Source organism: Pan paniscus, chromosome 1 (genome assembly GCF_029289425.2).
Source record: "Pan paniscus chromosome 1, NHGRI_mPanPan1-v2.0_pri, whole genome shotgun sequence".
Taxonomy (NCBI): domain Eukaryota; kingdom Metazoa; phylum Chordata; class Mammalia; order Primates; family Hominidae; genus Pan; species Pan paniscus.
The window spans coordinates 97,991,871-98,018,262 of NC_073249.2; the positions used below are offsets into that span (position 1 = coordinate 97,991,871).

General features: G+C 52.8%; 1 protein-coding gene across 3 annotated transcripts; it reads left to right on the top strand.

Annotated features, from left to right (window-relative positions):
• RORC (RAR related orphan receptor C) lies at positions 1 to 25,752 on the top strand. Of its 3 annotated transcripts, none has more exons than XM_003817227.5 (11): positions 1 to 98; positions 2,357 to 2,386; positions 14,536 to 14,621; positions 15,003 to 15,144; positions 16,383 to 16,895; positions 17,113 to 17,234; positions 18,188 to 18,320; positions 18,462 to 18,569; positions 18,751 to 18,861; positions 20,374 to 20,483; positions 24,193 to 25,752. In XM_003817227.5, the coding sequence occupies exons 1-11, from the start codon at positions 59 to 61 to the stop codon at positions 24,352 to 24,354; spliced, it is 1,557 nt and encodes a 518-aa protein (XP_003817275.1). In that variant the 5' UTR covers positions 1 to 58; the 3' UTR covers positions 24,355 to 25,752. The 3 variants fall into 3 exon arrangements, with proteins under 3 accessions (XP_003817275.1, XP_003817277.1, XP_034791365.1); XM_003817229.5 differs by lacking the exon at positions 1 to 98 and adding an exon at positions 692 to 893; XM_034935474.3 differs by lacking the exon at positions 1 to 98 and having other exon boundaries at positions 1,944 to 2,386.
• The last annotated feature ends 640 nt before the right edge of the window (positions 25,753 to 26,392 follow it).

Genomic DNA, 26,392 nt, shown 5'->3' on the forward strand with positions numbered 1-26,392 from the left:
TGCTCCCTGCCCTCCTGGGCAGCCAGGGCAGCCAGGACGGCACCAAGGGAGCTGCCCCATGGACAGGGCCCCACAGAGACAGCACCGAGCCTCACGGGGTAAGAGGCCCATGGCCCTGCCTGCAGGTGGAAGAGACTGCCGGAGGTTCAGAGGAGGGCAGAAATGGCAAGAGACTGGGCAAGAAGTGAGGAGGGGAGGGAGGGACAAGAGTGCAGAGGAGAAAGCCCTGGGTTGGCAGGGAGTGAAACTGGAGGAGAAACAGGAGGAGGGGCTGGGGAGATGACAGAGGAGAAGAAATCGCAAAAGGAGAGAAACAGGAAAGAAAGGGAGAAGCGGGAGAAGGAAGGAACAGGTTGGAGGGTAGATGGGGAGGGAAGAGCCAAGTCAGGGGAGCCAGATCTAGACCCAGCGAGGGGTCAGAATGTGGACAGTCCCTCCCAGGTGTGGGCTTACCCCAGGAGGCACAGGGACACTGCTTCCTTGATCTGGCCAGGACCCCAGACAGCAGTGGCTGGGAGGCTGGCTGCTCCACCTTCTGTTCATTCACCAGTGGAGAAACCTGTCCTTTAAGGAGTGACAGACTTGGGGAGTGTGGCAGGGGGAACCACACCCTGTCAGCTGCCCATGACCACGTAGCCTGGTCCTTTCCTCGCCACTCACCCAGGGATGTGGGATTTCATCTCTGCAGAGAATGTGGGGCACTGGGCCATCAGCAGGGAAGGACAGAATGTCAGGCCGTCCTTGGCCCCACCCATGGTCCAAGTCAGGAACCCCCTCAGAGCAGGATCGCAGGGCCACAGGCTTGGTCAGCTGTGAGCATGGAGGAGGAAAGTTTGAGGGCCAGAGCCACCAAGCTCCAGGGCCACCTGGTGGAGGAAGAACTGGCTGCCTGGGTGAGCAAGGGGAGCACCCCCACCACAGGACTGCTCTGAGGTGCAAGGCTAGAGGCCAGGAGCCGGTGCCACGTCAGGGAGGAAGCTGGGTGGGGCCAGGCAGGAGCAAGGGGAGGTGGGAGGGGCTGGGTGGGGCCTTGCCACCTCGGGGCAGTCTTTTCTCCTCCCTCACCCCAGCAGAGCCCAGGCCATCAGGCCACTCGCCTCCACACAGCCTAGTGACCACGGCCTGCCAGTGGGGAGCATCTCCTGGGCAGAAGGGCACTGTGTGTGTGTGTGTGTGTGTGTGTGTGTGTGTGTGTGTCAGGTGTCAAGACTGAACAGCAGAAGGAAAAAAATAACAGAACAGAGTCAGAGGTTAGGGAAGCTATAGGGGGTATAGGGCATGGTTGAAGGGCTTTCTGAGACAAAAGACTGGCCCTGTGTTCTGTGATGAGCTGCTATGTGGATGTAGGAAATGGGCCAAGGTCTGGCAGGGGAATCCTCTTTCCAGGGGCTCCCTGGCTAGGTGTTTCATAGATGTTAACTGCATGAATGGGTGACACCCCCCCACCCACCAACCATGCTCCAGCTAAGGCCCTCCCCTCAACGGCTGCTCCCCCTGGAGGTCCGAGTATCCATGTGACCCCCATCGACCCACTCATGCTCCCTACTGCACAATCTCCACCCAGACCCGGCCACGCAGCAGCAGCAGAGAAGGGAGGCCTTCCTCTTCAGGCTGGTAGGCCAGGGAAGCCTGGCCCGTGGAAGCCAGAGAGGGGTCTGTATTTGCAACTCTCCCCTCCTCTTCCTCCAAACATCCTCTCCCCCTACTCCCAACCCCCACATCTCTGAAGCCCTGGTGTTTTCAGGCATAGATAAGCAACCAAGAGATTTCAGTCCCACAGAGATTTAACTCTGGCTGTAGGATATTTCTTGTGCACCTCCAATGAAATTACAAAGTAAATAAGACCAACACAGTCCCTGCCTTCACAGGGCTTTACAATTTGGCAGGGAAGACCCATTTCATAGACAATGACACAATTACAGCAGTTAGGTGACAGTTGGTGACATGGTGAGTGCCAGGAAATAAAATGCAAGGAGCTAAATGTGTCAGCACAAGGGCAGGGGAAGGGGGTGTGTGTGGCTTCTCCAAGGAAGAAACATAATCAGAGACCTGAGGGAGAAAGAGAAGTTGGCTAGATTAAGGGGTACAGGAGGGACGGGCATTCTAGGCAAAGGAGCAGCTTGGGGGAGTCCCAGAGGCAGTGAGGAGCCTGACACTTCTAGGTACCTGGAAGAGGGCCAGTGTGGCCCAAGGGCAGAGGAGGAGAGAGGGGCACTGCAGGGGGTGGCCTGCCTGCCCTTCAGACACCAGGCTCTGAGGGAAGGAGTGCGGCAGTGGGATCCTAGGAGTGGGGAAAGTGTCTCAGCCCCTCATGGTCTTCAACCTTTGACGTCAACCCCCTCTCTTGTCTTTACAGAGCTGCTGGCCGCAAAGAAGACCCACACCTGTGAGTAGGGGGTCCGGGGCAAGAAAATGGCTGGGGCATAATGAGATGGAGAATAATTCAGCAATGATCTGTGGGGGGACTGAGGTTGGACAGAGGTGGAGGAGTCAGGAAGAGATGGCAGGCAACAGGAAAGCAAGGGGAGGTGCGAGGAAACCACAGATCAGGGCAATGGGAGGAGATGAGGAAGAAGCCTGAAGCATGAAAGGAAACACTGTAAAGAAACCAGGAGAGAACAAAGGAAAAGGGAACCGCCTTGTGAAAAAAGGCAAGGAGAAATGCTGGACAGAGGCAGGGAGATGGGAGGGGGTGGGGGCCGACTGCCAGGCCGGGGAAGGAAGGAGATAGAGGTAGGGGGTGTGCGGAGGCGGGGTGGCCTCAGGAACTCAGGAACTCAGCGCTGCTGCCAAGGGAGACAGGGAGCCTGCACCAGGCTTTTTTTTTTTTTTTTTTTTTTTGAGACAGAGTCTCACACTGTCGCCTGGGCTGGAGTACGATGGCACAATCTCGGCTCACTGCAACCTCCACCTCCCAGGTTCAAGCGATTCTCCTGCCTCAGCCTCTCGAGTAGCTGGGACTACAGGCACCCACCACCACGCCTGGCTAATTTTTGTATTTTTAGTAGAGACGGGGTTTCACCATGTTGGTCAGGCTGGTCTCAAACTCTTGACCTTGTGATCCACCCCTCTCGGCCTCCCAAAGTGCTGAGATTACAGGCATGGGCCACTGTGCCCAGCCTGCACCAGGCTTTGTGGTGCTGAGCCAGGTTTGGTGTTCATCTCTGTGGTTAACACATCCTGAGGTGTGAACAAGCCTGGAGCCAGCCTGTGCAGGACTAGAGAGCAGGAGAGCTTTATCTCTGTAGGAAACAGAATGGACAGGGGCACTCTGTGTCCTGGGGCCCTGAAAGCCAGACTACAGCAGGTAAGAAGGGCACTAGAGCTCAGAGAGGACTTCCCAGTGGACGCTAGTGAATAAGAATCCTCTCTAGGGACCACTCAGCACATCAGCTCTCCTCTCCTAGTTTGTGGCAAAGGCTAGTCCCCCAGAGAATGCACACAGTCCCAAAGCTATGCCCATCAGGGCCATGAGTGCCCTTCTGTGAGCATGGGTCCCTGAATCGAGAGGATCCCTCCAGGGTAGGAGTGGCCACACCATTTCTCCATAGCCGTCCATTGACTGCCTTGCCAGTTCCTCCTGAGAGCTCACTGCCATCTCGCCCAATGCCAAAATTGTCTAGAGCCTCCCTGTTCCAAGTAGAGACATCTCAGAGAGCAAAGCATTGCCCTTCTCCATGAGCTGGGCAGCCCAGGGCTGAGGGCCATCCAGGATGCTACCTCCTCCTGGGTGGGGGTTGCTTTGCTCAGCATAATCCTGATCAGTGTCTCGCCTGCCCCTAGCCACAGGGCCCCACGGAAATGCTGAGCAGGGCCCCGGGAGGAAAGCGGGTCAGGGAGTGACGCGGGTGAGCTGGGGGAGGGGGGTCACGGACCTTATGTGGGTGGGGGGAGTAGGGGGACTTTCGGAGCAGCAGGAACTGGGAGAGGTCAAACCCTATTCCTACCCTTAACCCCTGACCTCAGAAACCTCGGCCAGGACTATACCTCCTTATCCCTTTCCCATCCCACCAGTCCTTGTGTCCCCACCCCAAGAGTGTTGTCCTGAGGATCCAGGCTGACAGCCTCTCCCCCACTCCACGGCCCAGCTCCTGAAGCCCCAGGAAGGCCCAGGAAGGCAAGGAAAGGCCTGTGCCTGGATGAGAGGGTCTGGAGTCCCAGCAAGATCAGACACCTCTCAGGAGTTTGCCCCACAGAATCCAGGAGACATTAAGGCCTCCCCCAGGCCGAGAGACTCTGAAAATTGGCTCCTGAATTGAGACAACCCCAAGATGGGGGTCCAAGATGGGGAACCCGGGGGAACTCCCCAGACCAAGAGGGAGCCTGAATACTGAGGGGCCCTGAAGAGGGACTCTCAAAGCCAATGTACCCCACAGAGCACCTAAGAGGCTGAGAAGGTCTCTGGAATTGTTTGGCCCCTGAGAAGGACCCCCCTCCCCCAGGCCAAAAAACACTCCAGAGAGACTCATATACCGAGGGACCTCCCAGGCTGAGACACCCTCAAAAGCAGACTTGAACCAGAGAAACCCTCCCATCCTTCAAGTGGGATCCGAAGCCAATCTGCCTGGGCTTGAATCCTGACTCTGCCACTTACTAGCTGTGTAACCTTGGGCAAGTTACTTAACCTCTCTGTGTCTCACTTTCCTCCTCGAAATGAGGATAATGGTAGCTACTTCATAAAGTTTTTTTTATTTTTTCTTTTTGAGACAGAATCTTACTCAGTTGCTCAGGCTGTAGTGCAGTGGCATTATCTCAGCTCACTGCAAACTCCGCCTCCCGGGTTCAAGCGATTCTCCTGCCTCAGCCTCCTGAGTAGCTGGGACTACAGGTGCTCGCCACCATGCCTGGCTAATTTTTGTATTTTTAGTAGAGATGGGGTTTCACCATGTTGGCCAGGCCGGTCTCGAACTCCTAACCTCAGGTGATCCACCCGCCTTGGGCTCCCAAAGTGCTGGGATTACAGGCGTGAGCCACTGCCCCCGGCCCACATAAAGTATTTTGTGAGGATTAGATTATCCACATAAAACATCGAGAACCATTTCTGACACATAATAGTAAGCACTATTATTATGATTATGAGTATGATGATGGTGATGATGATCATTATCTACACTCCAATTTCAGCAGTTTGGCTCCTAAGGAAATTTCTGGTTTCCTTCTGTGGATTGTGGGTATTTGCCTGGTGATTATTACTGCTTCTATCATTTCCATGTATTCCCTAGCGCAAGATATATGTGGTGTCTGCAGGGAGGAGCGTGGGCATGGGAGTGGTGGGACAGCCCCCCAGGCTGCACCACACTGGGTATGGCTGTTGGCAGTCCACAGGGTGTCAGGTGGCACATGCCACCACCCCAGGCAGACATCCTGTGACTTACCTCTAAAAACATCCCTGTCCCTGAAGTCACCTGGCAAAGAGGGTCAGGCTTGGAAGGTCCTCGGGGGTAGGAGGAGTAGAAATTTGGCTTCAGGCTCGTGTGAGCTCCATTCTGGCTCCCCAGCCAGAACTACCCTGGCGGGTGGAAACAGCTTTTACCGCGTGTGGCTGTCGCATGTGGTTTTGGAATTTTCCAACGCCCCCTACGATTGGCTGCCCCTCCCCTCACACCCTGCCCCAGGCCCAGATTGGCCACGTGGGGCGCCTGTCATCCTACTCACTGCACCCCTTGGGGGTGGGGTGGGGGGTTGTCACTTGGCCACCTGTGTGGTGCAGAGCTTAAACCCCCCAGTCCAGAAGCACTGGGGGAGAGAGCTAGGTGCAGAGCTTCAGGCTGAGGCGCTGCTGAGAGGGCCTCGCCCCGCCTCTGCCGCCAGCTGCACCCCACTCCTGGACCACCCCCTGCTGAGAAGGACAGGGAGCCAAGGCCGGCAGAGCCAAGGCTCAGTCATGAGAAGTAAGTGAATGGGGCCACCTGGGGGCGGGGGAGCCTGGACCCTGTCGTCACCCCTCTGGAAAGGAGGATGTCTTGGGAACAGTGTGAGCAAATCTGAGCAAAGCAGGGTGCGTCCTGGTCAAGGTCAAGATCTGTTGGGAGATGGGTGGAGCAGCTGGGGAGTCCTGCTGGCCAGGCGGCTCCCTGACAGCAGCAATGGTAAGAGGACTGTTGAGGAATTCCTGAGTTCCAAAAAGAACCTCCAAAAGTATCTGAGGTATCCAGGCCCTTAATTTTACAAAAAGACTGAGAGCCAAGGAGGCCGCGTACTTTGCCCAACGTTACACAGCTGGTATCTGATGGGGGCTGGTAATTACTAGGGGCCCTGAACGCACTCTCCTGTTACAGTGTTTCCCTTGTTACAGTGTTTCCCTCTGTGCCTCCAGCCTGCTTGTGAGTAAAAGGAGGCCAGAGCAGTTGCTGTGCTCTGAAGCAACAGGACAGCCAGAGTCAACTGAGGTTGGCAGGCAGCAGGGCACAGAATCCCCGTGTCCAGGCCTCAAAGCCACCAGGCTTTCTGCCCAATCCAGGGACATGAGGACTATGTGGAATCCAGTCAGGGTGCACCCGGGCACATGCCTGCGTGTGTGTGCATGTGTGTGTGTGCGTGTGTGTGTGTGGGGGGGGTGTGTGTGTGTGGTTCTCCAGGGTCAGTCACCCATTTGACCGGGGAAGCAAGGCAATGGAGATGGGATTGGAAAGACCTCGGCCTCACCCTTTTCCTGGCTTGGAGCCCTGGGCCAACAGTTGGTGGGCAGATGTCTGGGGTTCCTGTGCCTTCCAGCAGAGCAAGGGTGGGCAACCTCAGGAAGTCCCCGTATTTGTTGTGAAGGGAAGCCAGGGAAGCCAGAGAAGCTCTCAGAGCACAAGGTGAAGGAGGAAAAGGGAAGCCCCATGCCCCTGTGGCTGAGGCCTGAAGCAGCCCCAGCTTCAACCTGGGGTCTTCCCACAAGCCACAGAAGGGAGGCCGTATTGAGTCCTGGAAAGACCCCTGGACTGACAGTGTAAGACCAGGCACTTGTGCCGCCTATCACTGGCTAGCCATATAGACTTAGACAAGCCAAGTCACTGGGCCCTGGTCTACCATCCGCAAAACAAGGGAGCTGAATTTTAAGACAGAACAACAAAATCAACTATGGAGAGTCTCCCAGTTCCAAAGGCCCAGGGCCAAGAGAGAGCCCAGTGCCCTAAGGCAGGCATCCCCAAGGGTGATGATGGAGACTCAGCTCTCCCAGAGGTTAGAAGGAAGGAAAACCAAGGAAAGAAAAGAATTCCACTTCTGTGACAGGGACTGAGGCCACAGTGCAGGCATATGAGCTGGGGTGGATAAGGAGGGCTGGAGAGAAGAGCCAACAGCTTCTACACAGAGGAAAGGGCCCCTTGGAGCTTGCGTTTCCCTTCTAGCTTCTCTCTATTAGCAGCAAACGCTGGCAGACTGGTCTTCCCAGAGATGGCCCCTAATGAGCAAATCAACCCTGGGATGAAATGACTAGGTGTGCTTCTAGCCCAGCAGCGGGGCAGGAGTCCCCAGGAGGGGCTGAGGGAGACACTTGGCCAGCTCTCCATTATTCCCACCCCCACCACACACACACAGCCCCACCCAGGCGGGGAAGTAGGAGAGAGGGCCTCCTCCAACGAGGGGGTCAGTGCCACTGGTCCTTCTCACTTGGACATTTACAGGTATCTCATAGCCCCAAGTTATCTGACCCCAATGAGTGCCAACCACCACCAGCCCCTCCAACCGCCGATGGCAAAAGTCAAAGCACATGGGGCTTGGGACTGTGACACACCCAGAGACCAAGGGCCCGACAAAAGGAGCAGAAACAAATCAAGAAATAAGGAGAGATGCAGAGGCCCAACTCAGAGGGCGAGTTTCTGGAACACCTGGGGAGAGAGTAATGTCCAGCTGGAGGTGTGGTTGGAGAAACACCAATAGAGCCAAACGCGTGGAGGTGCAGCCGGGCATGGTGGCTCATGCCTATAATCCCACTTCAGGAGGCTGAGGCTTGAGGCCAGGAGTTTGAAACCAGCCTGGGCAACAAAGTGAGCTGCTGTCCCTACAAAAAAAGTTTTTTTTAATTAACTGGGCATGGTGGCATGTACCTGTAGTCCCAGCTACTCAGGAGACTGAGGCAGGAGGATCGTTTGAGCCCAGGAGTTCAAGGCTGCAGTGAGCTATGATCAATGTCACAGCACCCTAGCTTAGGTGACAGAGCGAGACCCTGTCTCTTAAACAAACAAACAAACATGAAGGTGTGAAGCCCAGAAACAGAGCTGGAGTGCAGAAGATCACAAGGCACATAGACACAGGGAGAGGCGGAGAGAAAAGATAACTGGCAGTAAAGGGAAGACAGGGAGACACAGGGTCTAGGCAAGCGGTAAGAGGGAAGTAGGGTGGCTCTGACAAGGATGGCACCAGCACCCTGCCATCCGACCTGCTGCTGTCAAGTGGAGATAATGTGTCTGTACGCCAAAGAGACTCCCAGCCAGCCAGACGGAGGGTAGCCCAGACATCTTCCCCTAAGGGCATGGCCAGCATGGCGCCAATAGGCACTCAGGCCCTGGCATTTGGCCTGGATGGGGAGGTGGGAGGCCGAGGGGTGTGAGGTCACTGTCTATGAGCTGATCTTTCTTAGGTTTGGTCATGATCATGAGGAACAGTGGGCCAGAAAGGACTCCAAGTCCCCAGGGTACACAGATATCACCCTGAGAGCCCAGGGCCATCTTAGGACTCCGTGAAGGGCTTCTTCCTTCCTTTCATCACTCCAGCACCCTTCTCTTTCCCTGTCTTCCCATTCCTAACAGAAATACCAAACCACCGAGCCCAAGGTGCTAGACTCTGAAAAGACTCAGCTTGTCCCAGCACAATGAAAATATTCGGTCCCTACCAAGGGCTCCTCCCCATCCCCTGCCGCTGTGCTGCTGACTCAAACTAACAGGGAACAGGACTTTCTAAGGGCTAAGGTCTCTCCCAGGCAGGCAGCCCAAGGCCCGTGCTCCTGTTCCCATATAGCTAGTCCTTTCTGAAGTCTCACCTCCACGCCTGCTGCTGCAGTGCAGCCCCTTCCCTGGGGCTCTGAGGCTCAAAAAGGATGGAGATGTCTATTTCGGGGGAGGGACAGTAACAAGGCAGGGCCTCAGGGCCAGAGCCAAGGTCTTTCTGGGTCCACTACCCTCCTGGAGCAGTGAAGGTGCTCTGGGATGAGGGACAGATGGCCCTGAAGGCAGGGAAGGTGCTGATGGTGACGTCTGGGCTCCCACTCGCCAGAGCTTCCTCCTAGTGATTCATCCCCTCCCCCATTCACTGGTTGTTTTCACTCGCCTTTCTCCAGTCCCAGACTGTGGGGGTGGCGGAGGCACCAGGAGGGGGTTTCGGGTGGCTGGCTGGCTGTCATTCATGGCTTTTCAAAACCCCAGACTCTCCCTCGCCCACCTGAGTTTTAGCTTCACTATTTTCTCAGCCCCAGGATCTGGGTGTTTCAGCAGAAAATTCTCACCAGGAGCTGCGGTGAGGGCCCTGGCCTGGGCTGGGGGTAGTGTTCGCCAGGTAGAACCGCTTCTCCCCCAGCCCCCACCCAGCCCTCCCACTCCTGCTCCCCTGTGGTGGCACCCACCACCTTGGTTTCCAGCTTTGCAGAAGCTGGGGGAACTGAGAGCTGAGAAAGGAGGGAGGCTGGTGACAGGTTGGGGTGTGCAAGTGACCCCTGACCGGAGCTGTGGTCTCGGTGGGGATCGAGACAGAGAGTTCTGGCTGTGGGGAGAGGAGGAGCTCAAGCTAAGGAAAGAGATGCATTCCTCTTTCTCACTCATTCATTCATTCTGCAAAGGGAGGCATACCAAGATGTATGGAAACCTAGTCTATACCCTAAAGGGGCTGTGGTGTTCCTGAGGAGTCCCCGGGAACCCTGTTGGGATATATAAGTCATCTCACTTGGCCTTAGAGAAAGGGGTAAGGGCAGGAGGAGGCTGGGACCACAGAGGAAGATTTGGGACAGAGGGAATAATATCTCTTGGGATCTTTATACAAACAGGAGTCCTGGCTTTAGTTCTGTGGGTTTCCTCTGTGAATTCTGTTCCTAGACCACCACAATCACCTCACACTTTTACCCCTACAGCCAAATAACCATGTCCTCTACCCAGGTCTCCGGTGTGCATTTGGGCGTCTTATCCTCATAAAGTATATAGCTTAAGGCTTGAGGGCACTGGCTGCAGAATTACAGAGATCTAGGTTCAAATGCCAGATCTGCCACTTCTGGCTGTGTGACCTTAGTCAAGCTGTTTATTCTCTCTAGGCCTCAGTTTTCTCATCTGTAAGATGAGGATGATACTAGCAGGGCCTATTTCACAGGGTTGTTGTGATCATTGAATGAAAATGCATGTAAAGCCTGGCACAGAGTAAGAATTCAGCCAATGCTTATGTCTATCATTATCCTTTCTTCTTAATCAGTATCCACTGGAGAAAAAGGAGAGAGAAAGAGGAGAGGAAAAGGCCCAGCTCTAGATTGACGAGGCACCAGGAGGAGATGAGGACCCCGGGGTTTCTCTGTGTGAACCCATTCTCTACCATGATGGTGGGGGGGTGGTGGTTCTGGGGTTTGAGAGGAGAGATCCCCCTGGGTTGCAGCCCCTCCCCTGCTCCTACCACTTCCTCTCTGTGGCATAGGGCACCTGGACAGGGCCCAGGGTTGGCTTCCTAAGCTGGCACAGGGCCAGGCTCTGGAAGTACTCAAAGCACTATCATTGAATCTCACAGCTGTGAGAGGCTCGATTAGAGGAGGATGGAGGACTTTGCCTCTACCGTATTTCCCCTCATAGGAGGAGCTACTAGGATGCTCCTGGGGGTACTTCAGTCTCTAAAGCAATCCAGAGGAGATTCAGTTTCTTTTTCTAGTATTGTCTCAGAATGAAGTCTTAGAGGTCACACTGGATGGCAGAAAAGATACAAGAATGAGCTCAGGAAAAGATCGCCAACCCCAGCCCCACTCCCTGGAAGGAGCAGCCTGGCAAAAAGGCAGGAATAGGGACTAAGTTCTTGCTACTCAAAGTATAAGCTGAAGACCAGTAAGCTTAGGCACCAACTAAGAGCTGACCAAAGTGCAGAATCTTGAGTCCCACCTCAGATCCCCAGGTAATCTTGTTTGAGATGCAGAAAGCCATAGTCATTCAGTCATTAGATGACTTAAGGAGCTGGCGGGTGCATTTGGCCATTTGTCTCTCCTTTTGGAAGATGTGGAATTGGAGTTTTCTTTTGGAGAAAGCTCTCTCTCAGGAGAGAGCTACAGTGAGAGAGCTGCAGGTGAGATGCAAAGATCTTTCCAAGACAGCAGGCGAGGGTAGAGTTAGGGCTGCCATGGGAGCAGTGGTGCAGGGGCTGGTTCGAGGTTCCTGACCTTTGCTTGGCTCTAGTTCCTGGCACTGGCAGGCCCTTAGATGGTAAGTTCCTGGCAGGCCTGGCTCCTGGGCAACAGTTTGAGTAATCCTGTGATTACTCAGCTCCTTCTCCCCAATCTGAGTTCCCACCACCTGCTGCTTCAGGGACGTGTCTCCCAGGGGTAGCTTTTGAAGGTGAGTTATCATCAGAGGTGTTTTCAGCTCCTCTCACCAACCCCCAAGTCTACCAGCCCCCTTCCCGTTCTCCCCCACCCCTTCTCTACAAGTAACACACACCCTCATGTACACAGCACTGGTACTTTCTTTCTGAGGTTTGGGTGGATGGCATTGAAGGGAGTGCAGGTGGCAGGGGAAGGAGGGGGGAGCAGGACTAGAGGGCCTGAAGTGCTGAGGGGGCCATGGGTTGGGCAAAGGCCAGGATACAAGCGTGGATTTTCTGTGTTTCAGTGTTTCTGCAGCCGTCTCTCCATCCCTAGATCTATGTCTCTGTTTTTCCTGGACCCAAACCTCTTGGTCTCTCCAGCTCAGTGAGGCTAGGGGGTCTGACATTCTAGCTCAGAGTCTTTGGCCTTGTGTGTCTGTCTCACTGGGTACTTCTGTCTTGGACTGGGAGGATGGAGGATGGGCTGACCAGGTGGCTGGAGTCCAAGGCTTTGGTGTCCCCCAAACATGGGTATTTGCGAAGGGGGTCCTTGACTGGCCGCATCTTCCTATGAGAAGGTCAAGGTCTTGGTGACACTGTTGTGAGGTTCCTAGGGCCAGGAGAAGCAGTGGGTCAAGCATGGGGCAGGGAGATGTGTCTGGGGTCACCATGTGGTCAGCACACACACGCACGCGGATGTGGCTCTTGGAGAAGGGAAGAGGCAGGGAGGCCTGTGGTTGACTGCTGGGCCAGAGCCCGAGTTCCCACTGCGGCTTGGCCTAATCTCCCTCCCGCTTACTTTTTTGGGTGGCCCACGTTGGTTTCTCCCATCTCTGGTCTTAGGCCACTGAAAAGAGAGATGCCACAGTGTTGGAGGGGGAGGTGTTGGGCAAGAACAGAGTCCACAGGGCCCGAGTGCTCCTCTCAGCCTTGCCAGGCCCACTGGTCATCTCAGCCTGACCTCTGCTCAGGAGTAACTTGAATACACAGTGCTTTCCATGGGTGATATCATTTCATTACTCTCTGTTACCTACAATCACCCCATGGACAGGCAATAATACTTTTATCCTGATCTTGCTGACAAGAAAACACAGGTCTAGAGGGAGAATCTAAGTGACTAGAAGTATGGGGGCCCCAACGTTTTCTGCCCCTGTTCCAGACACCCAGTGCCCTCTTATTCTCTCTTCCCCTCCATGTATTAAAATCTGCTCTTAATTTACTGGAAAGAACCTGGAAAACTCACTTACCGCCTGATCCTGGGGGGACCACAGCTTACAGTGTGAGCACTGGAAGCTTGCTGCTGGGCAGGCACGTGTGGCTGGGGGTTGGGTGAGGAATTGAGTGCTAACGAAGGGATTTCAGATACCCATGTGCCCTGTCCCCGTCAGGGTCAGCTACTGCCTCTGACTCACCTCAAGTCTGGCCTGAGGGATGATGGTTTAAGAATGATGGAAATAATATTTTGGGGAATGGCGGGCAAGCCATGGTCTCCCTGCCCACTTCACATCAACAGGCCCTACATGTGACCAGTGTCCAGGCCAGGGACTGGAGGTGAGATCACAGCAATGTGCATTCGCCCTCCAGAGAGGCTGCCACTTCTTTTGCCCCTTTGGTGGGAGACATGTCATAGATTAAAAGGGGCTTTGGCCCTTCTCTTCACTTTTCTGGCCTGTCCCGCCCCAGGGCTCCCCACTCAGAGGGGAGGCAGCAGGTCAGTGATGGTGGAAAAGAGACCCATGTGCTCTGGGAAATGCTAAAAACACCTACAGTAACCAGGGATCCCAAGCTTTGCCCAGCTACCTTTCAAGGAAGAGCTGGGAGAAGGCCTCCTGTGGTCCCATGAAGCTCAGCAGAGAGTCGTGGGCATTGACAGGAACAGGGCAAAGCAGAGATGAGCCTAGGGCCAGCAGCAAACCACAGGGGTAGGGAAGCAGGTACAGGTTACAGTGAGTTCAGTGGGAGAGAGAACCTGGGGTCCTAGTGCCCCATGAGCAGACACTAACATACAAATATGCACGTGTGGACGCAGGAGCAACCAGATATGTCGTAGGCTCACAAATGACACATACTTTTCTTGCATATGCACACCCACAAGCACACCTTCAAACATGCCCACTGAAATGTGTACCCCAAAAGACAGGTACACAGAACAGCATAATGGAAAGCTCAGGGGAACTGGGATGTAGATCCAGCTCTCAGGCAAACTAGCCTATGACCGTGGCCCAACCGCTTTGCCTCATCTGGCTTAGTCCTTCATCGGTAAATGAAGAGGTTGAATGAGATGGTCTCTAGTCTCAGCCATTTTTAACATTGATGATTCATGTTCACACAAATGGATACAGATGCCTTTGTACAAACATAAGTGTTCACACTCAGACACACGGATGTACACAAAGCCACCCTCTCTCTGCTCTGGGGCCAAGAGCCTAAGAGCCCTGGCTAATTCTTTCCCTAGGCTCTCAGGCATCCAGCAGAGCTGGGGTGTTGAGCCCCAGTTTCCTGGGTTCCTCCCTGCCACCCCCTCACCCTGTCTCTGTATAGCACCTCCCTGAGCCTTCACTGTCTGGCTGGGGAGGACTGGCATCTCTGCCTATCCCCCACCCCTTGTGTACCACATCTTCCTGCTATACCCTACACTTTGCCCATGGGAGCTGAGCCCCAGCGAGGGAGGGAGGCACAGAGGAAGCCCCTTCGGCGGGAAGCAGGTGTTGTGAGGCCGTGAGGAGTCCTATGTCCCAAGGTGGGAGGGAGGCAACTGGAGCTTTTCAACTCGAAGGGCTGAGCAGGTGGCCCCTCTGCAGCTGCTTTCTCTGCCTCCATAGCACTGATACAACTCCCGGCAACCCCTCAACACTCCCCTCCTCTGTGAAACAAACACAGCTTCCTCACACCCTTTGCTGAGAAGCATTTGGCATTTCACTTCCCCTTCCATTTTGCAAGAGGGAAACAGCAAGCTGGAGCTGGTTGGAGAAGTAGGGGAAGCACCAGGTACCTGTATCTGCAGCCCAGGTACATGGTGGTTGAATGCAGAAAAGCCTCCTGGGCTGACCTACTTCTCTTTCTCTCTTCCAGCACAAATTGAAGTGATCCCTTGCAAAATCTGTGGGGACAAGTCGTCTGGGATCCACTACGGGGTTATCACCTGTGAGGGGTGCAAGGTGAGTCATAGGCATGTGTATGCATGCATATGTGCGTGTGCATACACAAGCGTGCGCGCACACACACACACACACACAGTGTCTCCTTAGAGATAAACAAGGGGGTTAATGGCCTTTGTTCTGACTCCAGGGATGATCTCCTGGGCAGCCAGGAAAATGAGTAGCGCCTTCCTGCAGGGCCCTCAACACTGGCAGGGCCCTGTCTTAAGCTGGGGAAATGACTACAGGATAAATTGCAATTACACAAATAGATGGAGGAGAGAGAAAACTGACAGGTCGTGGGATGTAGAAAAGCTGCCAGAGCTTGTGGGCTGGAGGCCTTTGTGAGTGAGCTGGGCCTGACCAGGATAAGCAGTCTTGCCCTCCACCTGCTTTCCCCAGGGCTTCTTCCGCCGGAGCCAGCGCTGTAACGCGGCCTACTCCTGCACCCGTCAGCAGAACTGCCCCATCGACCGCACCAGCCGAAACCGATGCCAGCACTGCCGCCTGCAGAAATGCCTGGCGCTGGGCATGTCCCGAGATGGTGAGGCCAAGTTGACAGCCCCCTGGGGTTTTCCTGGTGTCTCCAGAGGGGCAGCCTGGCCTGCTGAGCTAGACAAGGCTTAACCTGCAAGAATGCCCATCCTCTGGTCTCCTCTCCATTCCTCCCCGTTACAACCCCTTGTCTCCTCCCCTGCAGGGATGGATGGGTCACCCCCATCAAAGTTCTTTGGAGTCCCCAACTTTAGGCTTTGCTAGAACAAACATCCTCTTTCCAAGGTCCCATACCTCTTCATCTCTTCTTACTTGGAACGAATTCTCCTCACTCTGCTGCCCTCTGGTCCAGCTCCCATGCAGCTCTGGCACCTTCCCCTGCTACCCTGTTGTTGTAGTTCTAGCTCTATCTCCTTTTCTAATCCCCCATTCCCATACTTGGACACAGGACTATAGCCAGGAATGGAAACAGAATTGGCCTGAGAACAACCAGAGGGTGGTCGTGGGGGAGGGCTGGTGTTCCTGGTGCCTTATCCACCCTCCTCACCCACCACCTCCTCACCAGTCCCCCTGCACACCTCCACCACCACAGAAGGAGCCTAGGGTGGAGCTGGGGGGGCATGAGGTGATGAGGAGCCAGAAGGAGCCCGTCAGCATTTTTCAGTGCCCAAAATAACAAAGCAAAAGGAAGCACGCAGGGGTGCAAAGGGGCAGGCGGGGCGAGGGGCTGTGCCCCTACACCTGGGAGGGGTGGCGGGGGGAGTAAAAAGGCAGGAAAGAGAGAGCAGAAGAGGATGTTCAGAAACAAGCCGCGGAGCCCGGGTTGGGCTGTGGTGAGTATCTAGGTCACCAGGGAGCCTGCAGGCCTGACCACAGGGAGACCTGTGTTCTCAGCTCTCCTCTTCCTCCGACCCTCCCAAAAAGGCGAGGTGACCCCAATACAGCTTGAGGCCCTCTGCTCGACCACCCCCAGCCCCAAGATCTGGAGGCCAGAATCCCCAGCCTAGACTCATTGCTTGAATTCTGCCATGATTCAAATCTGATTTAGAACTTAGAAGATTTTGCTTAGCAGATTGAAATGGCAGACTGGACAGACCCCAGAAGCAAACAAGAGTGAGAGGTGGACAGGGTCTTGAGCATAAGTTCCCTAAAGGCTAGAGAAGCTGTGCTTGGAGTCAGCCATTCAGAGAGCAGCAAGTTAATCCTTTAATGACCAAATGCCTCCTGACCCTGCCCTGTGCCATGTTCTCCTGCCTCATAAACCCCTGGTCCCTGGACCTCTTTCAGCTGTCAAGTTTGGCCGCATGTCCAAGAAGCAGAGGGACAGCCTGCATGCAGAAGTGCAGAAACAGCTGCAGCAGCGGCAACAGCAGCAACAGGAACCAGTGGTCAAGACCCCTCCAGCAGGGGCCCAAGGAGCAGATACCCTCACCTACACCTTGGGGCTCCCAGACGGGCAGCTGCCCCTGGGCTCCTCGCCTGACCTGCCTGAGGCTTCTGCCTGTCCCCCTGGCCTCCTGAAAGCCTCAGGCTCTGGGGCCTCATATTCCAACAACTTGGCCAAGGCAGGGCTCAATGGGGCCTCATGCCACCTTGAAGACAGCCCTGAGCGGGGCAAGGCTGAGGGCAGAGAGAGCTTCTATAGCACAGGCAGCCAGCTGACCCCTGACCGATGTGGACTTCGTTTTGAGGAACACAGGCATCCCGGGCTTGGGGAACTGGGACAGGGCCCAGACAGCTACGGCAGCCCCAGTTTCCGCAGCACACCGGAGGCACCCTATGCCTCCCTGACAGAGATAGGTGAGCAGCTGGGGAGGTGGAGAGGGTGGTAGAGATGAGGGAGGGGTTTCCACCAGCACCCCATATCAATCAAACATGCGCCTGAGGGAATTGAGGGGTCCAGACGAGGGGCAGAGGGAGGAGGCGGAGCAGGATAGGCCAGGCTGAGAAGTGCCCTTGCGTGGGTAGGCGTAGGAGCTGGCTGAGATCAAGCCATGCCTTCCTTCTCCGGCCCCAGAGCACCTGGTGCAGAGCGTCTGCAAGTCCTACAGGGAGACATGCCAGCTGCGGCTGGAGGACCTGCTGCGGCAGCGCTCCAACATCTTCTCCCGGGAGGAAGTGACTGGCTACCAGAGGAAGGTGAGGCCAGGAGACCTGCAGGAAGGGAACATATCCCACCCCCACCGGGAGAGTTCAGAGATGGCTACCTGCGCACGACTGGGTCCTGGGGCAGGGCGGGACATCACAGACACAGGCTGGCCAACAAGCATGTGCACACCTTCTATGTACAGTTGCGAATGTGTGTATCTGTCTACACCCCAGCAGATGGATGAGCGCTTTTCCTTAGTTCTTGCCTATTAAAATTGTACCTGGCCTTCATCCTACCTCCTCTACCATGCAGACCTTGGTGCACCCTCCTTCCTCCTCTTCCATCAACAATAACAATAATCAGAACCCTGATTACCATTTGTTAAACACCCCTTCTCTGCCAGGCATTGTGCTAAACGCTTTATGTAAATTATCCTCAGCCCCTACCACAACCAACCTATGAGGGTGGCATTTATTCCTACTTTTAACAGACAGAAACTGAGCCTAGAGGGGTTAATAGATTTCCTCAAAGTCACAAAGTGGTGGAACCAAAGTCAAATTCGGATTCATCAGGCTCCAAAGTTTATGCTGCCTTTTCGATCACACTCTCATACCACCTGCTCTAAACACACTCGTTTGGCACTTCACATTTGCTTCTCCAGGTTATTGAGACCTTGGGCATAACCTTTGTGGGGGAAGGGGCAGCTGTATGTCCTGTTCACCTCAGCAAGATGTACCTTGTTGGAGGGCAAAGCTGTATCTCATACTTTTTGGATTCCCTCACAACAGCTAACTCGGTGTCAGCAGCCGGTAGGTGCTCAGTGTGTGGGACTCACTGGCAGGAATCTGTGCATTTGTGCTAAGACCAGGCTTTTGAAAATGCTAGTTAAGAACATAGGAGTTCAGAGCCTACCCCTTGCAGTTTATTAGGTGGGGCTCCAGGGCTCAGGAGGATCACAGGGCCACACAGAGCGCTACAGCGGGACCCTCCTCCCTCCCTGCAGTCCATGTGGGAGATGTGGGAACGGTGTGCCCACCACCTCACCGAGGCCATTCAGTACGTGGTGGAGTTCGCCAAGAGGCTCTCAGGCTTTATGGAGCTCTGCCAGAATGACCAGATTGTGCTTCTCAAAGCAGGTGCCCAGGGATGGGTGGGCAGGCCTGGGGACAAGGGGACAGAGCCAAGTGGAGGGAGGTGGCTTAAGGAAATCAGGGGGACAGAGTCAGATCCTGGCTTTGCTTGACACTGTCCCTGCATCTTCTCTCCCCACTGCCCAGGAGCAATGGAAGTGGTGCTGGTTAGGATGTGCCGGGCCTACAATGCTGACAACCGCACGGTCTTTTTTGAAGGCAAATACGGTGGCATGGAGCTGTTCCGAGCCTTGGGTGAGGGACAGGGAGAAATGAGAGGGAAGATTCTGATGCCAACCCCAGGCAAAGCTTTGTGACCCAGGGCACCCTCTTTTCAGGGCAAATTGCCCCCTCTGCTCTAAACACAATAAGGGCGGTGTCCTCGGGCACCATCGCTCCAGCCACTCTCTCACTTTTCTCATTTCCACTCCATCAGGCTGCAGCGAGCTCATCAGCTCCATCTTTGACTTCTCCCACTCCCTAAGTGCCTTGCACTTTTCCGAGGATGAGATTGCCCTCTACACAGCCCTTGTTCTCATCAATGCCCGTGAGTGTTGCTGGGCTTGGGTGAAGGACATTCAGGTGGCAGGGGCATGGCAGATATTGAAGAAGAGTCTAGACCTTCAGATGTAGTTAAATCTGGGAAATTGCTTTAAATAGCAGAATGAGCCCTACTCAGTATTGCTATAAAATAAAATGAGTTAAAATAAAGATTCAGAGGACTCTCAGAGAGGGACAAGAGCAGCATAAGGTGGGGTTGTGGGAAGTGGGGAGAAATGAGGTTGAGAGGAAATGAGCCACTTTCCTGACAGAAATGTGTCTGATTGTTAGTCTATGGCAGTGATTTCATTGTAGCACACATCAGAATCACCTGGGGAGCTTTAAAAACTATTGCTGCCTAGGTCCCACTTCCAGAGATTCCAGTGTACATGTGCTCCATGACTTATGATGGGGTTATGTCCCAATAAACCTATCGTAAGTTGAAAATATGGTAAGTTGAAATTGCATTTAACACGCCTAACTTACGGAACACCATAGCTTAGCCTAGCCTACCTTAAATGTGCTCAGAACGCTTACATTAGCCTACAGTCTGGCAAAAGCATATAACACAAAGCCTATTTTATAATAAAGTGTTGAATAGCTCATGTAATTTATTGAATATGGTTCTAAAAGTGAACAGCAGAATGGTTGCATGGGTATTCAAAGTATGGTTTCTACTGAATGCAAGTGGCTTTCTCACCAACATAAAATCAAAAAATAGTAAGTCAACTCATCATAAGACTGGGACCATCTGTAATTGATAAGGGGTGCACTGAATTTTAACAGCCACCCCCAGGCCACCAAGATTAAGAATCACTGCTCTGTGTGAACTAATTTTAAGGCTGTATGCCTATAATAGGAAGACTCTGGATATCCTATCCACTCCCCTGGCATGGAGTAGCTGGGCTGAGCCAGATGAATGCTAAATATTCAGAGAACCTAGGGAAGTGGGTCAAGCTGCTAACCTGAGTTTGCAGATCGAGACTATCAGTCTTCTGGCTCTGCCAGTGAGTGGACACCTAAATATGCCCTTCAAACTAGAAGATAAAAACTTTAAAGATGACTTCTGGATATTTTATAGAATCAGGGCAAAAGTTAGTCACAGATTGCTGCAAGCCCCCTGGTGCAGGCCTGGGCACCTTCAGGAAGGCCACCTTCTATCAGGAGCCCTTTTCGTACATGGGGGAGCTCTTTTCCAACTCTTGTTACCCCTATGACAGAATCCTAGTGCCTAGCATTGAATGAGCTATGTGGAATATCAGGTTACCAGGGAGAAGGTAGCTTGGAGTCAGGAGATCAGAAATTCTCATACCTTTCATCTCTTCCCAGTTTTCCTTGTAGACAGCTAGCCAAGCCCAACATCCAGAGCTTACCATTATCAAACCAAGGCACACACATGCACGCGCTCAGCTTAGAAGACCTCTATCCAGCACAGATGTCCACAAAGATACACCCTTTTGTTGGGAGTTAATGTCCATGTTCTTTCTTGTTCTCATTACGGTCCCACCCCCTCCTCCAGATCGGCCAGGGCTCCAAGAGAAAAGGAAAGTAGAACAGCTGCAGTACAATCTGGAGCTGGCCTTTCATCATCATCTCTGCAAGACTCATCGCCAAAGCATCCTGGCAAAGGTAGGAGCAGTCCCTGGGGTAGAAGAGGCCAGGCCCATCGCCAGCTCTGTAACATCAGAGTTTGCGAGGGCCGGGGTCTGCGGGTACAGAGGAGGGAGTGCGGGAGTACCACGCTCTGTTAGAGAGCTTGCATCAGCAGTGGGAACTAAGGGAATGAACAGCTACTTCCACGTGCATAAAGACTGGAAAGTTAGAGGGCCTGGAATTGGGAGGGACCTCCAGGGAACAATTCAGTTTAATATAGCCAGCACTTACCCAGCACCTGCTTGTACAAGGCACTGTGGAAAGACACAGAGATTTGGTCGCTGCCCCCACCAAGAGATTTTAATCTGGTATGAAAAAGAGATCTGTGTATCACTAACTCTAACATAGAGTAGAATGTGGTATGTGATATAATAATAATGCAATTAACAGAGTGCTTTTGCTGACATGCTTTCTCATCCTCATGGCAACCCAGTCAATAGGACAGGTGTTCAAATCTCCCTGTGTAGCAGCCGGGCACAGTGGCTCACGCCTGTAATCCCAACACTTTGGGAGGCCAAGGCGGGTGGATCACCTGAGGTCAGGAGTTCGAGACCAGCCTGACTAACATGGTGAAACCCCATCTCTACTAAAAATAAAAAAAATTAGCCAGGCATGGTGGCAGGCACCTGTAGACCCAGCTACTTGGGAGGCTGAGGCAGGATAATCGCTTGAAACCGGGAGGCAGATGTTGCAGTGAGCCAAGATTGTGCCATTGCACTCCAGCCTGGGCAACAAGAGCAAACTCTGTCTCAAAAAAAAAAAAAAAAAAAAAAAAAAAAATCTCCTTGTAGCTATCAGGAGACTTCAGTGACTTAAATGCAAGATTGAATCCCAGTGCTCTTTGCGCTCTTTCTATCCCTGTGTCCCCTATGTATAACTATAATAAGTGACACCAGGAAAATGTTATGAGAGTATAAAACAGGGATTAAAAATAATTTGGGGGTAAAAGGAGTGGGTCATAAATACTTCCCAGGGAAGATGACATTTATACTAGGCCATGAATGATGTAAGATTTTAACAGGCATTCATGGGGGTGGGGCAGGCATTCCAGGCTTAGGGAACAATAGGAGCAAAACAAAAAAAATGAAAAAAAATCCTTTTCCTGGGGTTTAACCAAAAAAATGGATGAGATGAGTATGAGAGGCTGGGGATAATTGTTTTATGGGATTTGGGTGTGGGACTAGGGTACAATGAAGACCAAGAACAACAGGAGAAAAATAAGGAGGCAAAATAGTGTGTATGTGGAGAATCACTCATGGTACATCCTCACTAAAGTGTAAAATCAGGAGCTGGGATAGACTGATGGGGCAGAAGAGCACCAGATGATCAGCCTGAAAATTAGGTCAGGGGCAAATCAGAGAGGACTTTCAATGCCATATAAGAGTTAAAGCTTTATTTCTAGGCCACAGGGAGCTCCAAAGGCTAGAAAAATGACACAATCAGAGCTGTCATTTAGGCAATTTACTTTGGAACCAGTATAAAGGAACCATTTATGTAATTATTCAAGCAGGCCTTTGCTATGTGCCAGGCACAGGGCTGGGTGTTAAGGATACAGCAATGACTTACACAGTCTGTGCTCTGAAGAACTTGAACTTTAATCTGCTACAGGATGGATTTGAAGGAGGAGAGACAGGAATCTGGGAGAGCAATTGGAAAGCAAATCTGGTTGGATCTGCTTTCAAAATACATCACCTTCCCTACTATTACCACCACCCTGGCCCCTACCAGCTCTCAGCTTTCACTTGGACTTTAAGAGAGGCCTCCTAACTGAGCCCCTGTTCCACCCTCATCTGCCGTGTAGCAACCACACCACACCTACTCCGCACCCACGGTAGCCCTTTTAAAAATGCAATCTCATCATGCCCCACTCCTGTGGTTTTTTTCTTGTTTTTGTTGTTGTTGTTTGTTTGTTCTGTTTGTTTGTTTTGAGGCAGTCTTGCTCTGTCGCCCAGGCTGGAGTGCAGTGGTGTGATCTCGGCTCACTGCAACCTCCACCTCCCAGGTTCAAGCGATTGTCCTGCCTCAGCCTCCTGAGTAGCTTGGATTACAGGGATTACACGCCCGGCTAATTTTTGTATTTTTAGTAGAGACAGGGTTTCACCATGTTGGCCAGGCTGGTCTCGAACTCCTGACCTCAGGTGATCTGCCCACCTCGGCCTCCCAAAGTGTTGGGATTACAGGCGTGAACCACCACACCTGGCCTTGACTCCTGTTCTCAGCCCTCCTGTAGCTGCCTGTGATGCCGAGAATCAAATCTAGAGTCTGCGTCATGGTCAAGTGGCTCATAACATGATCCCTGCCTTCTTTTCTCACTTGATCTTCCACTGCCCCTTCAAACACCCATTGCAGCCACACTTGCTTCCTTGCTATTCCTCGAACACATCAAACGCAGTCGCAGGGATTTTGTACCTGCTATTGTAGTCACCTGGAGGGTTCTTCCCCCAGTTTTCCAAATGGCTTACTCCATCTCTTCATTCGGGAGAGGTTTTTCCTAACCAGTAACCCCATACAAAAAGCTTTAGTTTTCTTTAAAGAACTTATTATCTGACACACTACATATTCATTTTCTGGGCCCCTCACCAGAATGTAAATTTAATCAAGGTACAGATTATACTTTATTGACTGATATATCTGATATATCACTAGAGGCCATCACAGTGCCTAGCTCAGATCCAGATGTGTTCTCAACAAATATTTGTTGAATGAATGAAGGAAGCTATTGCCATAGCCCAAAAAAGCTCAGAATAAAGCAGTGGTGAGGAAGAGAAAGAATCTAGGAGATATGAAGGGATCACACCCTGCTGCCTGCTTTTCTCTGACTGCCTCTTTCCAAGGAAACTAAGCTGGGGGAGGGAGGCAATGGCAGGCAAGAGACATTTTTAAGCCTCTTGGTTATAGAGGAGACTGCAAGAGATAAATTGTTCTTTCAGCCTTGCTCCAGTGAGGTCTCCCTGCCTCCGTCTGCTCACTGGTTTCTGTGCCTTTTTCATCTCCCCTTTGGCTGAGTGCTGGCAGCATTGGTTTGCTACTTGCAGTGTTAGGTGCCTGCTTAGAAAGTCTGTTTAGTTCAAAGAGTTATTAAGCATGTGCCATGTGCTAAGCATTATGATAGGTACAGAGGAGACAGGGAAAGAGAGACCTCAGCCAAGGAGCTGAAATCTAGGGTGGGAAGGCAGACAAATTGGACCATTTTCCTGCAATGTAGTAAGTGCTACACAGAGGAAAGCCCAAACGAAGGGCCCTTAATCCAGATGGGAGGCAGTTAGGGAAATAGTCTTAGGAGAGGTGACACTAGAGGGTAAGGATTAGTAATGGGAAGAGGGGAACAACATGCACAAAGGCAGAGGCATGTGACAGCATACAACAAGAGTCACAGACAGTCACTCTTATAAAAGCACGAAGTGCACATTAGAGTCTTTGACAAGGTTCATTCTAGAAGTATTGGGAACATAAATTGAGGGCTTCACCCAGAAAACATTCACCTGTCCCCCACCCACTCTCGCTTCCCTCCAGTGTCCTGAACACACACGTACTTCTACCAGTGGGATTTGGCTGGTGCCAAAGTGCCAAGTACATAAGGGGAAGGCAAGGAGGGTTTGTCCTAGCCCAGGAAGAACGAGCAGACTTCTTTGCTCTGAGGAGAGCTGAAGTATTGACCCTCCCTTCCCCATTAACCCATATCCAGCTGCCACCCAAGGGGAAGCTTCGGAACCTGTGTAGCCAGCATGTGGAAAGGCTGCAGATCTTCCAGCACCTCCACCCCATCGTGGTCCAAGCCGCTTTCCCTCCACTCTACAAGGAGCTCTTCAGCACTGAAACCGAGTCACCTGTGGGGCTGTCCAAGTGATCTGGAAGAGGGACTCCTTGCCTCTCCCTATGGCCTGCTGGCCCACCTCCCTGGACCCTGTTCCACCCTCACCCTTTTCCTTTCCCATGAACCCTGGAGGGTGGTCCCCACCAGCTCTTTGGAAGTGAGCAGATGCTGCGGCTGGCTTTCTGTCAGCAGGCCGGCCTGGCAGTGGGACAATCGCCAGAGGGTGGGGCTGGCAGAACACCATCTCCAGCCTCAGCTTTGACCTGTCTCATTTCCCATATTCCTTCACACCCAGCTTCTGGAAGGCATGGGGTGGCTGGGATTTAAGGACTTCTGGGGGACCAAGACATCCTCAAGAAAACAGGGGCATCCAGGGCTCCCTGGATGAATAGAACGCAATTCATTCAGAAGCTCAGAAGCTAAGAATAAGCCTTTGAAATACCTCATTGCATTTCCCTTTGGGCTTCGGCTTGGGGAGATGGATCAAGCTCAGAGACTGGCAGTGAGAGCCCAGAAGGACCTGTATAAAATGAATCTGGAGCTTTACATTTTCTGCCTCTGCCTTCCTCCCAGCTCAGCAAGGAAGTATTTGGGCACCCTACCCTTTACCTGGGGTCTAACCAAAAATGGATGGGATGAGGATGAGAGGCTGGAGATAATTGTTTTATGGGATTTGGGTGTGGGACTAGGGTACAATGAAGGCCAAGAACATCTCAGACATAGAGTTAAAACTCAAACCTCTTATGTGCACTTTAAAAATAGACTTTAGGGGCTGGCACAAATCTGATCAGAGACACATATCCATACACAGGTGAAACACATACAGACTCAACAGCAATCATGCAGTTCCAGAGACACATGAACCTGACACAATCTCTCTTATCCTTGAGGCCACAGCTTGGAGGAGCCTAGAGGCCTCAGGGGAAAGTCCCAATCCTGAGGGACCCTCCCAAACATTTCCATGGTGCTCCAGTCCACTGATCTTGGGTCTGGGGTGATCCAAATACCACCCCAGCTCCAGCTGTCTTCTACCACTAGAAGACCCAAGAGAAGCAGAAGTCGCTCGCACTGGTCAGTCGGAAGGCAAGATCAGATCCTGGAGGACTTTCCTGGCCTGCCTGCCAGCCCTGCTCTTGTTGTGGAGAAGGAAGCAGATGTGATCACATCACCCCGTCATTGGGCACCGCTGACTCCAGCATGGAGGACTCCAGGGAGCAGGGCCTGGGCCTGTTTCCCCAGCTGTGATCTTGCCCAGAACCTCTCTTGGCTTCATAAACAGCTGTGAACCCTCCCCTGAGGGATTAACAGCAATGATGGGCAGTCGTGGAGTTGGGGGGTTGGGGGTGGGATTGTGTCCTCTAAGGGGACAGGTTCATCTGAGTAAACATAAACCCCAACTTGTGCCATTCTTTATAAAATGATTTTAAAGGCAAGAGGTGTGTGTGTCAGAGGGTGGGGGAGATTCTTAAATTAGATTACCTGCATGCCTGCTCTCCAGTCTCATTCCTGGGTCAAGACTCAGGTTTCCAGCTCAGCAATCCATCAGCATTATACAGATCCAACCCACCTTCACCCCACCCCTGCAGTTTCTCCCCAGGTGGAGCAGTCCCTCAGTGAGGACTGTGAACAAATCTTCAGGAACCCCCACTGTAGGAGCCTCAAACTGAGCCCCACGGGAGATGCTCTAGACTGAGAACTTCCCATAAATGATACCCACGGGAAACGTTTAGATTTAGAGGTTGCACAGAATTGCTCCACATCTGGGAGACCAAAAGACAATCCTCTGGAAGGTGGCTGGCCCAAGCTCCCCAGTGGGGGAATCAGGATGTCAGAGAGATCCTCTAGAACCTGCTGTTCTTGCTATTGCATGACCCCTCCCTGGCACCAGAGCCTCCCTCCTGGCTCCCTGCCCTGTCACTTGCCAGCCTGTAGTGGTGCTTGCTGCAGCCCTCCCTGGTTGCTTTATTTATTTATTTTGCACCAACAGGGTTGCTGCAGACTCATTCTTGCCTGGTTTAAAAAGAGAGAGAGAGAGAGAGGAAAAAAAAAAAAAGGAGAAATGCTTTCTGGC

Coding starts and splice junctions, on each gene's coding strand:
- RORC (XM_034935474.3), top strand. CDS start 1,981: ATGTGTCAGCACAAGGGCAGGGGAAGGGGGTGTGTGTGGCTTCTCCAA. Junction 14,622..15,002: donor TCACCTGTGAGGGGTGCAAG/GTGAGTCATAGG, acceptor TGCTTTCCCCAG/GGCTTCTTCCGCCGGAGCCA. Junction 20,484..24,192: donor GCCAAAGCATCCTGGCAAAG/GTAGGAGCAGTC, acceptor ACCCATATCCAG/CTGCCACCCAAGGGGAAGCT.